Here is a 15193-nt window from a genome sequence, read left to right on the forward strand (position 1 = left end):
GGAGTATATGCGGTTACCGTGTCGCCCAGCCGTGGTGACAAACTTTGCAGGTGCGCTGCATTTGTGCCCCTCTTGCCCCTGAAGCCTGCTGCAGTGAAACTGGCCTGATCTATCCACCAGGAGTGGAGAAATTGCCACTGTCCCATTTGGGAATCATCGCTGTATCTTCGTCGCTGAAAGCCGCAGAGCCGCCAAATTGCTGCACTTGAACCTGCAACCAAAGTGGACTCGACTGCCAAAGTTAGGTCCGGAGTGCGCGGTGGGTCGGTGAGTAATCGCAACCCTAACCGGTGGCACTAGAGCCTCCATCCATTTTTACACACAAGTGGCCCCTGAGGGCCCCTCTCCTTCCCACTGCTATTGCAAACTAGCAACCTATTCCCAACTCTTGCAATCGACTCTGCCCTCAAGTGGAGGCCCTCCTCGAATAGTGGGAACCTATTCTTCATCGCCTCACCCACCTTCCTGAGCTGCTAAAGACCCCTGAAGAGATCCCGTTTTGCCCATTTGAACTACCGCGTGCGCCAGCATTGCATGTACATTTGAGCATTAAGCTCCACTCTTCTTAGGTATTGGACTGCTCTTAGTTAGGAGTGTGTTGGATGCATAAGGGACTAAAGACTATTTGCACTGCCTGTTTTCCTTCCCCTTGTAGGTGTGGACCCAGTTTGTGCATTAACCCTTTAGACCCCATTGGTCTTGTATATATGTATTTAGATATGATTATGTTGGCTTAAAATAATTACTGTGATTTGATTTGTGTGTTGAAACTCAAAGGCCTTGAAATAAATGTATTTGTATTTTTAATATATCTACACCTGACTGGGAGTGATTTGTAAGTGTCCTTTGCTCGTTGTGCTCATTGAGGTCTTTCAGTCACCCTCATCCCTCCTGATACCTAGTCTTGACCGCTGGCAAGCTCCCTTCATTGGTCTGGCTTGTCCAGATGGTTACCCTGTTCCAAGAAACTAGGCTGGCCTCCTGAACCTCTGCTCACCAGGTCAGAGTTCAGAAATACATCTTAACAGCTTGTCTAGAAGAATCTCACCTTTCTCGGGTAGAAGCGGCTAAACTAAAACGTTTATGAGTGGGTCAAGTGTTTTCTAGTGCGGTGAATGGGAAAAGAAATTGAGTCATCACCCTCATCAACAAACATTTCCAATGTAAGAATATATCCACAGAATCAGATGATGCGGGAAGATGGATTCTGGTTAAGTTAGTTATTGATTCTACTGAATATTCGATTTGAAATGTGTATGGTCCTACCAATCCTGATTCTGCATTCTGGATTCAGTTAAGAAATCATATCCTCAATTCCAGCCCTAACAACCTCATTGTGTGTGTTGACTGTAATGAGATTATGGATCCCTTACTCAATAGGAAATCAAATGTACGTTTAAAAAAAACGAAATCCCACCTGCAATTTGCCAACTTTGCTTCCGAACTAGGCCTCATTGATGCATGGCACATAACTCATCCTTCCGACTTAGAATATACCTTTTACTCACAACTCATTCTCAAGAATTGACTATGTCTTTATTTCTAAATCCTTGACTAATCGTTTGCTTGATGTCAAGATAGAATGTATAACTGTATCAGATCATGCGCCTGTTCCTGTTCAATTATCCAGCCCACAAAATTCATGTAAACATAGTAGACGGGGATTTAATTCAGCCCTCCTGAAACATGAACAATTTAAACAGTTTATCCAGCAGCATCACACACATTTCTTCTCAGAATACTTGAGTGTAGACACCTCCATTGTAAATAACTGGGATTGCTATAAAGTCGTACTCAGAGGGCATATCATACCCTACACTGCTATTAAAAAGAAAAAGCTTAAACAAGAAGTGGACGATATTCTTAAAACAATTAAATCCCTAGAATCTAAGTATATACACTCTAACTCCACTTTAATTCTTCAAAAAATACTAGACTCAGAATACAGTATAACAATATGGCTACACAATACTCATGTGCTAATCTTCTAAAATACATATCTAAAATGTATCACTTTTCTAATAAATCCAGTAAATATCTTGCATCTTATCTTAAAGTGAGAAGGGATAAAGCTAAAATTGCAGTCATTAAAAATCAGATCGGCAATAGAATCTTCTCTGATAAAGGAATTTTACAAGCATTTTCAATTTTTTACCAAAAACTATTTCTTCTGAAGCCCCACCAAATAGTGCCCAAGCTCATGATTTTCTTAGGCATATACACCACAACTCATATTCAAACACACATTTCTAGACATTAAATGCTCCCATTTGCCCCTGTGAAAAAAGTAAAGCTATTAAAGAACACAAAAAAGGTAAAGCACTGGGCCCGGGTGGTTTCCCTAGAGACTTCTTTGCCCACTTCAATGATCTGTTATATGCCAAACTTAATGAACTTTACACTTCCTTCATTGCTAATGAAAAAGCTATAGGAACCTTTTCAGAAGCAATGCTGTTGTGTTCCCTAAACCCAACAAAGATCTTGAAATGACCCAGAATTACAGACCTATCTCATTTATTAACACTGATTGTAAAATATTTGCCAAGATTCTAGCTAATAGACTTATTCCATATCTTCCAAATGTAATTAATAATGAACAGGTGGGCTATGTTAAAGAGCGATTATCTTCAGCCAATATCAGACTCTTTATTGATATTCTTAACATCATTCAGAAATCTACTAATCCTTATGCGCCAATAGCACTTGATGCTAAAAAAGCCTTTGATAGGGTTGAGTGGAATTACATGTTCGAGGCTCTTAAATGGCATGGGATAACTGACCCTTTTATATCTATGGTCAAAGTTTTGTACTCTAGCCCTAAAACATCGGTCTTTGTAAACAGACAAATGTCCTCATTTTTCCCACTTCACAGAGGTACTCGTCAAGGTTGTTCCCTCTCCCCCTCCTTTTTATTTTCGAACTAGAACCCTTCCTTGGGCGATATGACAGGAAGATAATATAACTGGTATTTTTTATGATGGTCTTTAAATTAAGACATCTGCATATGCTGATAATGTATTACTGCTCCTCAATATAACAGACACATGTTTGCATCATTTACTTCACATCATCGCACAATTCTCCTTAGCATCAGGATACAAGCTCAATGCAGACGAGTCAGAGATACCACCACTTAATATACATTGAACGAAACATCGTATTTTACTCTTTGGTATTAAATGATGTGTTGCAAGTATTAAATACATGGGTATTTTTTCTTTTTATTTCAAATGATATAGTTTACAATAAACGTTTCATTTATCCGTTCATTACCTTATATGTCATAAAATTAATTATAAAAAAATTTGTTATCCTCTGAAGTACTTCTTACCAACAAAAAAACAAGAAAAAAAAAGAAAAAAAACATTATTTAAATACATTTTTTAAAAATTAAAATGGTATTTATATATTATCCTCTACTAAAGATATTATCAAACATAATGCTACAATTATTCTGACTAGAGTAAAGGAGCTTGCTAATTTATGGTCCCCCCTATTTTTATCATGGTGGGGTAGGCTAGAATCTGTCAAAATGATGATTTCCCCAGTTATACTATACTTTCTATACATGCTCCCAATCTCCTTTCCCGCTTCATTCTTTAAATCACTGGATTCCTGTATTCTCAAATTTCTCTGGGGGAAAAAGAAACCAAGGATTTCCCTATGTAAACTCAAGAAGCCTCGAGCTTGTGGTGGAGTTGGCTTCCCAGATTTAAAAGACTATCATATGGCATTTGTGTTACGACAAGCTCAACTGTGGTTTTTTCCTACTGATCCTAATGTACCCAACTGGCTTCTTTTAGAGAGAGCGGTGGTCTCCCCCCATACTCTTGCAGATTGCCCTAACATTAAGGGAAATGATAAATATCTTACTTATCCTAGTATTAATATATCTGTCGCATATCTTCGAGCCTATTTATTTCCATCCTTCACAAACACATCTCAGTATGTCTCACAATACATCTGGATGAATCCTCTGATTAAGGGCAACAAAATAAGTATATGCTGGAGACAATGGATTTCTCATTTGTTGGACAACTGTTCATTCAAGGTACTACACTCACCTTTAGTCAGATGGTAACCAGATACCATATACCGATATTATTTATAGAGCAATATTTAAGTTTGATTGATGCAAATGTCTACCATGCTGGAAGAATCCAACACTTGTCTAACTCAAATTCTACAGCTTCCATGTTTTATAAGATATGGTCATTAGGTTCAACTAGTGAAAACCTGTGGAAATGTCTAGTGGGATGGAATGTTCACTACCAGACTCTCAACTCTTATGGCATCTGTGTGTAAGTATATACCCGCAGCTATGGTTTCAGCAAGCTTACTCCAAACCCTGTACTTCTGTCATCATGGGGCCTACATTACCGCACTAACTCTCCTTAAGGGTGGAGCTACACAAAATTATAGTTGCTGGACTTGCCTTCATGCTCAAGGCTCCTTCAAACATGTTCTCTTTGAATGTGTCTATCTTAAGGTATTTTGGGAAAATGTATGCAAAACTCTCAAAATATTTTTCTTCTGCAACAAGATTTCTGTATTAGCTTCCTTTTTATTGGTAGCACAATGATTCAACCAGCAATTGACAAAAATAAGTGCTATTTGTTTCGATTTTTTAATGGTGATAGCAATTCAAACCATCACCTCTAATTGGAAAGATCTCAAGCGTTTCCATGTTAAAATCTGTTGGAATATTTTGATAAACACCTTTCCCTCCCCTCCTCTCGTTCATGTTTGTCCTGTGCGTCTTTTGTCTGCTTAATTTTAAGAAACGTATCTTAAACAACTATGAGCTTGTCTTAAATTGTATTTTATGCATTAGGTTATAGAATGTATACAATACCATATGACACTCTGTTATTGTCTTATCTACTCTGGATGATCGGTTTGTTATATCATCTGCCTTTTTTATCACTTGTTCTTGTATGTATTGTAAGAGTCTTGTATGCTTATTGATTTCATATTCAAAGAAAAAAGATGTGTGTGTGCGCGCGCGCGCGCTCACACTTCATGCCACCCCTGCATAAATCAGTGCCCCACTTGGACCACCTCAGTCGAAAGAGGCTGGACACGCCACTGAGACTGACCCAACGGGGGATTCATCCGTGGACGGGCCTTAATAATGAGCTGAAGCGCTTTCGCTGTGTCCTATGTCTTTCAAGGAGGAGCACATGTGGAGTACGCACCTAGTCTGACTTGGCATCGCTTCGCATTTGCATTCAGAGGGTGCAGAGCGGTGCAGGTGAAGAGCTTGCCGTTGTAGCTTGCATTGGATTTGATGACGTAGATGTTGGTTGACTCCTTGCTGTCTGATAGGCCGTTGGTATCCCAGTCCAGCAGGACGCGAGGCAGCCCGCCACCCAGTTCACAGGACAGCATGATGTATTCATTTTGCGCTGTAGCAACGACTGAGCAATTTGGCTCTCCGGTAGGGACGGCTGGAAGTGAAAAGAAGACATTTGTTAGCCGCTCATAGAAAGACCACAACCTCCTCTTCACTAATGATGGCACGCAGAAGGCCCCATTCACAGAGAAATGTATGTTTCGAACATGTGCAAAACGCATCAGATTGCCAAAGCTAAGAGCAGCTAGAAGCGCCTGCTCCGTCCATAAGCCTACAACGTGTTCATGTGAAAGACCGTTTATACCGCGTACTGTGATCTCAACCTCAGCCTTAGGTGAGCAGTCGTGGCTCTTAAAGCTTTGAATACGTTACATGGCTTTGGAGGTTTTAAAAATGTTTTGTGGAGAAACTCTTTCGCAGTGTCCTTATCTCCCCTCCTTGCCACAGTCAAGCAGGTGTTCTGCTCAGAAGGGCCTCCCTTGCGTTCCGTGAGCACAGGAACGCTCTCTGTGAACCATCAGATTGTGCTTCTCCCATTACACTCATCCTCTGAGAGTGACAGCATCCTGCAATGCCCTGATGTCAGATAGTGTGGCCCTATCAGACCCACTTGCAAGCTACTGGCTGGAAATCTTCAAGGCTTCCATTGCTCCCGGGTTGGGTTCTGCTTTCTTCGCTGCACCTTCTACGTCCTGCCCCTTTCTGCCATACTCGTGAAAGGCTGTGCAGACTGAGGACTGACTGCAGCATGTTATGCAGCAGCATTTACATTAACAAAATACAATTGTGGGGTGCAGGTAGCGAATAACCCCCTCAACCGGAGCCTCCTTTGCTTAGGGCCTCATCATGAGTTTAGCGGTAATCCTTAAATCCAGCGGTCGCGCTATTACTGCCGGATTTAAGGGTCCGCCAAATCAGGGCTTTGGCGAATTTCTCCCCAGCTCTGAGCTGGGGGGAAATCCGCCGAAAATTCGTGCTATTACCGCTGGCGGGAAATCCGCCGGCAGTAAGAGCGTGAAAATTCCCCATTGAGCCCAATGGGAGATGGGGCATTCCCGAAGGGGCTCAGTGGGGAATGGGAAATTCCATTACCGCCAAACCCGTGATCCGGCTCTAATAGCGCCGGGGGGTTTGGCGGTAGGGCTAATACCGCCTGCGTTACCGCCCAACTCCACACCTCACCTTCCACTCCTTCCCTCTGCAGCTGCCATAAAGGGCCACTTTGTACAAATGTAAGTTGCATGCAGGGGACAGTCTATGTTAACAAGTATGTGCTGTTGCATGCACTGCATGTAAGAGGGAGTGGAACAGTAAAGAGTAAAACTAGGCATATTGCTGCTTGCTCTTCAGGTGTACTCTCCAGCTTGTGAAAATATGCTTTACAGCCAGCCTTTATGAATGGATTCCTAGGGAATCTGCCGGGTCTTTAGCAGGTGCCAGGATATGAATGGATTCTTAGGGAATCTGCCGGGTCTTTAGCAGGTGCCAGGATATGAATGGATTCCTATGGAATCCGCCTAGTCTTTAGCAGGTGCCAGGATATGAATGGATTCTTAGGGAATCTGTCGGGTCTTTAGCAGGTGCCAGGATATGAATGGATTCCTAGGGAATCTGCCGGGTCTTTAGCAGGTGCTAGGATATGAATGGATTCCTAGGGAATCTGCCGGGTCTTTAGCAGGTGCCAGGATATGAATGGATTCCTATGGAATCCGCCTAGTCTTTAGCAGGTGCTAGAATATGAATGGATTCCTAGGGAATCTGCCGGGTCTTTAGCAGGTGCTAGGATATGAATAGATTCCTAGGGAATCTGCCGGGTCTTTAGCAGGTGCCAGGATATGAATGGATTCCTAGGGAATCTGCCGGGTCTTTAGCAGGTGCTAGGATATGAATGGATTCCTATGGAATCTGCCGGGTCTTTAGCAGGTGCCAGGATATGAATGGATTCCTAGGGAATATGCCGGGTCTTTAGCAGGTGCCAGGATATGAATGGATCTGCCGGGTCTTTAGCAGGTGCTAGGATATGAATGGATTCCTAGGGAATCTGCCGGGTCTTTAGCAGGTGCTAGGATATGAATGGATTCTTAGGGAATCTGCCGGGTCTTTAGCAGGTGCCAGGATATGAATGGATTCCTAGGGAATCTGCCGGGTCTTTAGCAGGTGCTAGGATATGAATGGATTCCTATGGAATCTGCCGGGTCTTTAGCAGGTGCCAGGATATGAATGGATTCCTAGGGAATCTGCCGGGTCTTTAGCAGGTGCTAGGATATGAATGGATTCCTAGGGAATCTGCCGGGTCTTTAGCAGGTGCTAGGATATGAATGGATTCCTATGGAATCTGCCGGGTCTTTAGCAGGTGCTAGGATATGAATGGATTCCTAGGGAATCTGCCGGGTCTTTAGCAGGTGCTAGGATATGAATGGATTCCTATAGAATCCGCCTAGTCTTTAGCAGGTGCCAGGATATGAATGGATTCCTAGGGAATCTGCCGGGTCTTTAGCAGGTGCTAGGATATGAATGGATTCCTATGGAATCTGCCGGGTCTTTAGCAGGTGCCAAGATATGAATGGATTCCTAGGGAATCTGCCGGGTCTTTAGCAGGTGCCAGGATATGAATGGATTCCTAGGGAATCTGCCGGGTCTTTAGCAGGTGCTAGGATATGAATGGATTCCTAGGGAATCTGCCGGGTCTTTAACAGGTGCCAGGATATGAATGGATTCCTAGGGAATCTGCCGGGTCTTTAGCAGGTGCTAGGATATGAATGGATTCCTAGGGAATCTGCCGGGTCTTTAACAGGTGCCAGGATATGAATGGATTCCTAGGGTATCTGCCGGGTCTTTAACAGGTGCTAGGATATGAATGGATTCCTATGGAATCTGCCGGGTCTTTAGCAGGTGCTAGGATATGAATGGATTCTTAGGGAATCTGCCGGGTCTTTGGCAGGTGCTAGGATATGAATGGATTCCTATGGAATCTGCCGGGTCTTTAGCAGGTGCCAGGATATGAATGGATTCCTAGGGAATCTGCCGGGTCTTTAACAGGTGCTAGGATATGAATGGATTCCTATGGAATCTGCCGGGTTTTTGGCAGGTGCTAGGATATGAATGGATTCCTAGGGAATCCGCTGGGGTCTTTAGCAGGTGCTAGGATATGAATGGATTCTTAGGGAATCTGCTGGGTCTTTGGCAGATGCTAGGATATGAAAGGATTCCTAGGGAATCTGCCGGGTCTTTAGCAGGTGCTAGGATAGGAATCACCTTTGCTGACACCTGCATCTATTAAAATGAATTCCAAGGGAATATACCTGGTATGTGCGTGCTAGGATAGAAATCACATTCGTTTGACACTGTTAGGCAGAATCCTGTGCAGTGCCCTTAGGGACCACTACACACAATTAAGACTACAGGTGGCAATACAAGTTTTACCTTTGGTACAAGCTTGTATTACTATGTTAAAGTGGTAGCAGTAGCGGAGCAGCCAGGCTTATTTCAAGGGTATATGACCAGAAGAAGAGATTACACAAAGGGACCACAATCACTGTGACTCAAGCAAACACTGACTCAAGGTTTCAGGTAAAAAATATAAGTATATCTATTTTTAAACCATTCATTATCAACACAACACTTCTATCAAAATTAAAACCACACGTTAAATACACTACAACTGACCAATTCACTTTGCACGGTAGGAATCAGGGTAAGTACCCTGTGTTTGAGAGAACTGGTATTATGGAACAATACACGTTACCGTGAATACGATTGCGATCACTTTTTGACAGTTCGGTCTACTAAATAAACGCGTATCTGCGACAAGAAATGCTACTGGGGCAAAAACACACTTAGCACCTGAGATACCCAGAGGGAGTTGGGGGCATAAATCATAGGCAATATGTTAGTTAGGCAAACGAAATCGAAGAACACTCATAGACAGAAATGCAAGAGTCAAGAGGCCGGAGCCAGTGTCAAGTGGAACCGGGTTCCTGTGTCGAGGATCACACGTCGGATAGTTTGCAATTCAAAATTGCCAAGAGTACTTTAGATATTTTCAAATGTTCGGAAGCAAAAGTTATAAGAAGGAGGGAAAAATAAGGGCAAGCCTTATAAGCGAGAAATAGGGATTTCACCCAGGATTCCTCAAGCAGGACACAGTACCTTTTCAAAGAAGAAACTGCTGCCACAGCAGTTGTTCCTGGTAGTTTCCCGTAGACCCACAATTCCTGGCTTCGGCACGAAGAAGGACGATGAAGGGGGTCTATACCACACAGGGATGAGGCCGGCAGCAGCGACGATGAATAAAAGGTGAACTCCTTAAAAGCAGGAGAGGCTCTTCAGGTGGTTATCCAGACCACTACAGCAGTGTGCAGCGATTTCGACCACGAAGGGGACCTCTGGCTGAAGAAGATGAGCTGGTTATCCCCACCAGACTCAAGGGAAGAAGAATCCGGACTGGATCTTCTCTTAGTCGTTGAAGAGTAGATAGCTCAGGACTGCAGCAGGGCTTCACTGGGACGGGATAGTAGCAGCAGTCGACCTTTCCTCCACTTCTCTTCGGTTCCTTGTAGTTCCAGTGGTGACTCTCTGCCTTCCAGCCCAAGAGACCTGCCTTTTATGCAAAAATCCCCCATTCACATAGCCTGGCTGTCAATCACCCAGCAGGGGGGTTCTCCAGCCCGGACAACCACCTCAGCCAATCATGGAAAAGTGCGACTTGGGTGTCCTAGGATACCCTGTGCAGGGGTTAGTACACCCCTCCCTCACATTCAGCCCACCTAGACACCCAGGCGCCTTGAGGAGAGCTTCTTGGCAGAAGCCCGCCAAAAGACAGTGAACAAAGGAGGCAAACCTAGTTTGCTGCGCAAAGTAAAACACAAGAAGGAGTTTAACAAAAAGAAATGGCGAATAAACCGCACCGGAGCCAAAAGAAAAAGCATTTGGTCAAGCGGGTTTAAGTTCGAGGCTAACACAATAGCCTACAATATTACCACGGTTATATAAGATAACCGCGGTAGAAAATTAGGGTAGATACCACTGCCACCAGCCATGTCTAAATGTTATAAGAGCGAAACAATGCTTTAGGAGGTACAGATTAAAAAGGGCTAAGGAGTAACCCTTTCCAGCATTCCATGTAAAATGGGGTGTACTGGATCTGTGGTTAATTTGACTAAGTAAAGTTAATGGTAATTTTACCCTTTTCTGGGGGACAGTAGTCAGCCTCAGAAATGGAGTCGGTGGGAAGTCTGAACGACAACCCTATGTCACTGCACGGAAGGAGCTGTGTGACACACAAAGAAGGGCTCTACTGAAGTGGTGTCCTCCAGAGTCCACAATCACCAAAAACAGGTAAAAACACATAGCAAAACACAGGTAAGAGTGGGGGAAAAGCTCACACTCTTACCAAGTGGAAAGAAATAACTCCAGAGATCCAGCAAAGCTGCTGAGGGACTCACTAGGTAAGGGAAATTAGCCATGAAATGAGAATTCTCCCTAACAGACACCTGCATTTATTAAAATGAATTCCTAGGGAATACGCCTGGTCTTTAGCGGGTTCTAGGATATGAATGGATTTCTACGGAATCTGCCAGGTCTTTAGCAGGTGCTAGGATAGGAATCCCATTTGTTTCACGCCTGCATTTATTTATGGATTCCTAGGGAATCCAGCCGGTCTTTAGCGTGTGCTTGGATACGAATCACATTCCTTTCACACCTGCATTTATTAATGGATTCAGAGGCAATCCGTCTGGTCTTTAGCAGGTGCTTGGATAGGAATTACATTTGTTTCACGCATACATTTATTAATGGATTCCAAGGGAATCCGTCTGGTCTTTAGCAGGTGGTAGGTCAGGAACCACATTCGTTTCACACCTGCATTTATTAATGGTTACCTAGGGAATCCGCCTGGTCTTTAGCAGGTGCTAGGATAGGAATCTCATTCATTTCACACCTGCATTTATTAATGGATTCCTAGGGAATCCGCCTGGTCTTTAGCAGGTGGTAGGTCAGGAACCACATTCGTTTCACACCTGCATTTATTAATGGTTACCTAGGGAATCCGCCTGGTCTTTAGCAGGTGCTAGGATAGGAATCTCATTCATTTCACACCTGCATTTATTAATGGATTCCTAGGGAATCCGCCTGGTCTTTAGCAGGTGGAAGGTTAGGAACCACATTCGTTTCACACCTGCATTTATTAATGAATTCCTAGGGAATCTGCCTGGTCTTTAGCAGGTGCTACAATAGGAATCTCATTCATTTCATGCCTGCATTTATTAATGGATTCCTAGGGAATCTGCCTGGTCTTTAGCAGGTGCTAGGATAGGAATCTCATTCATTTCACACCTGCATTTATTAATGGATTCCTAGGGAATCCGCCTGGTCTTTAGCAGGTGCGAGGACACCTGCATGAACATGTCACTGACAATGCACGGTGGAGGTCTCGTCTCCACTCACTGACCTTCATCCACCTTGTCACTGTTGCAAAATGGTGTAGAGAGGTATTACGTCTTGCTATTATGCTACCGTGTAAAATGCGGCTGTTGGTGGCAGCGCTTACCGCAACTCAATGAATCCTTTTTGGTTGCTTGTCCCGCCTGCAGCCTTTTGCGCTTATGCTCAGGGTGCTGGGTTTAATCGCTGCCTTACCTGCGGCTACTAGATAGAGCCTGCATACTCTTGCCTAAGGTAACTCCTGACCCCCGGAGGGCGACGTCTACATTCAGATTGTCTCACCTAGTACAGCCCATCACAGGCTTTATTTGAAACGAGGATTGGGGAGAACAGTTTGTCCCCCCAACTCAGCGCTCAAGACTCTTCATCATTTGGAAGGCAATCGTCTGACCTAGAAGACTGGGCACCAGGGTTACCCCCGCCAGTTGGTCTCACCGCCAATCAGCGGCATGGCTGGTCTTTTGTCACTAAACTAAATTTGGACTTAACTGCCAGATTGTGAATCAAGGGGGTTATCGACTGAGGAACCCCACAGACCAGGAAAAGAATGACGTCAGCAGTTTTATTTTCATTGCTCTGTTGTCTTGTACACCCACGCGCCACCCTCTTCATTCTGCCTTCCTTATGATTGGCTGTTTGGGAGGTTTATCCCTTTTTGTTCTTTACCCGCGTGTGGCACTTGCCAGCCGTATGCGGCTACATTGATTGATTAGAAATGTTATAAATGCTTCATGTGTGTATTCAATGACCTTCCTTTCTCCCTTGTGTGATAGTGATATGTGTGCGCCCTGGAGAGGAGACTTGATGGGCCTGCCCAGCCTGTTGTGAGCGTTTGGTTGCAGCACGAGCTTCCTCTCAGGGTCCTCTCAGGGATGGTGTTCCCTGTGAGCGCTACAGCCCCTGTCATGCCCGCTCTGAAGAGTGCCAGATGGGTGCAATCTCCAGACTTGCCCGGCCTGGCTACTGGCGAAGGTGATGAGGGTGAGGAGTACCCTTCTTCGATAAGGCATGGAGTTCCTGGGCTCACAGCTACCCCTTCTGCCTATCCTGAGGGGTCTGCTCTCTGGGCCTCTCACTGCAGCCTGGCGTCCACCCTTTTATCGGCTCTTCCGGAGGGACCTTCCAAGCACAGTAAAGCCTCCATTGCTCACTGGCTCGAGGCGCATTTTCCCTTCCAAGGCCGCTCCTGTTGCCTTCCGTAGACATGTTCCCTGAGAGGACATGTGCAGGACAGCTACCTGGCCTGCGCCATGCTTATTGCATGTCAGGAAGGAGAAGGTTCATTCCTCCTGCAGAGTTAGGTGCTTTGCATTCTCCCGCAGGTATGGCCGCAAGGGAACAGGACGAAGGAATACCTCCAAGTTACTGAGGTGTCAATCGTGCTCCTAGTCCATAGTCTCTTTTCTCCACCTGCCTGCCCCGAAGCTCGAAGGACTGAAGGGCAGGGAACATGCGTGTAGGGGGCTCTAGGGCACAAGCCAGGGGACCTGTACACGCATGCACCCTCACTATTGTATTTACAATCTAATTGGTGCCGCACAACATTCTCCAGTTCCCCCCCTATTCCAGCTGAGGTCTCATGAGCACACGCCCCTATTCCAGCTGATGTCTCGTGAGCGCAGAGGAAAGGTCTGCAGTCCCGCCCCTATTCCAGCTGATGTCTCGTGAGCGCAGAGGAAAGGTCTCCAATCCCGCCCCTATTCCAGCTGATGTCTCGTGAGCGCAGAGGAAAGGTCTGCAGCCCGCCCCTATTCCAGATGATGTCTCATGAGCACACGCCCCTATTCCAGCTGAGGTCTCGTGAGCGCAGAGGAAAGGTCTGCAGTCCCGCCCCTATTCCAGCTGATGTCTCATGAGCACACGACCCTATTCCAGCTGATGTCTCGTGAGCGCAGAGGAAAGGTCTCCAATCCCGCCCCTATTCCAGCTGAGGTCTCGTGAGCACACGCCCCTATTCCAGCTGATGTCTCGTGAGCGCAGAGGAAAGGTCTCCAATCCCGCCCCTATTCCAGCTGATGTCTCATGAGCACACGCCCCTATTCCAGCTGATGTCTCGTGAGCGCAGAGGAAAGGTCTGCAGTCCCGCCCCTATTCCAGCTGATGTCTCGTGAGCACACGACCCTATTCCAGCTGATGTCTCGTGAGCGCAGAGGAAAGGTCTCCAATCCCGCCCCTATTCCAGCTGAGGTCTCGTGAGCACACGCCCCTATTCCAGCTGATGTCTCGTGAGCGCAGAGGAAAGGTCTCCAATCCCGCCCCTATTCCAGCTGATGTCTCATGAGCACACGCCCCTATTCCAGCTGATGTCTCGTGAGCGCAGAGGAAAGGTCTGCAGTCCCGCCCCTATTCCAGCTGAGGTCTCATGAGCACACGCCCCTATTCCAGCTGATGTCTCGTGAGCGCAGAGGAAAGGTCTGCAGTCCCGCCCGTTCTCATGAGCACAGAGGAAAGGTCTCCAATCCCGCCCCTATTCCAGCTGATGTCTCATGAGCACAGAGGAAAGGTCTGCAGTCCCGCCCCTATTCCAGCTGATGTCTCGTGAGCGCAGAGGAAAGATCTCCAGTCCCGCCCCTATTCCAGCTGATGTCCCGCCCCTATTCCAGCTGATGTCTCATGAGCACAGAGGAAAGGTCTGCAGTCCCGCCCCTATTCCAGCTGATGTCTCGTGAGCGCAGAGGAAAGATCTCCAGTCCCGCCCCTATTCCAGCTGATGTCCCGCCCCTATTCCAGCTGATGTCTCGTGAGCGCAGAGGAAAGATCTCCAGTCCCGCCCCTATTCCAGCTGATGTCCCGCCCCTATTCCAGCTGATGTCTCGTGAGCACAGAGGAAAGGTCTGCAGCCCGCCCCTATTCCAGATGATGTCTCATGAGCACACGCCCCTATTCCAGCTGAGGTCTCGTGAGCGCAGAGGAAAGGTCTGCAGTCCCGCCCCTATTCCAGCTGATGTCTCGTGAGCACACGACCCTATTCCAGCTGATGTCTCGTGAGCGCAGAGGAAAGGTCTCCAATCCCGCCCCTATTCCAGCTGAGGTCTCGTGAGCACACGCCCCTATTCCAGCTGATGTCTCGTGAGCGCAGAGGAAAGGTCTCCAATCCCGCCCCTATTCCAGCTGATGTCTCATGAGCACACGCCCCTATTCCAGCTGATGTCTCGTGAGCGCAGAGGAAAGGTCTGCAGTCCCGCCCCTATTCCAGCTGATGTCTCGTGAGCACACGACCCTATTCCAGCTGATGTCTCGTGAGCGCAGAGGAAAGGTCTCCAATCCCGCCCCTATTCCAGCTGAGGTCTCGTGAGCACACGCCCCTATTCCAGCTGATGTCTCGTGAGCGCAGAGGAAAGGTCTCCAATCCCGCCCCTATTCCAGCTGATGTCTCATGAGCACACGCCCCTATTC

At 46.2% G+C, this 15193-nt stretch overlaps 1 protein-coding gene across 2 annotated transcripts in view; it reads right to left on the reverse strand.

Annotated features, from left to right (window-relative positions):
* VSIG10L2 (V-set and immunoglobulin domain containing 10 like 2) overlaps positions 1–15193 on the reverse strand; it is a 488239-nt gene that overhangs the window by 288679 nt on the left and 184367 nt on the right. For both annotated transcript variants that reach the window (XM_069614080.1, XM_069614081.1), the window contains one exon: positions 5199–5450. In XM_069614080.1, the coding sequence (XP_069470181.1) occupies positions 5199–5450 (252 nt within the window). The remainder of the gene's footprint in view (positions 1–5198; positions 5451–15193) is intronic.

The sequence above is a fragment of the Ambystoma mexicanum genome, chromosome 9, assembly GCF_040938575.1.
Source record: "Ambystoma mexicanum isolate Mex_15411 chromosome 9, UKY_AmexF1_1, whole genome shotgun sequence".
NCBI lineage: Eukaryota > Metazoa > Chordata > Amphibia > Caudata > Ambystomatidae > Ambystoma > Ambystoma mexicanum.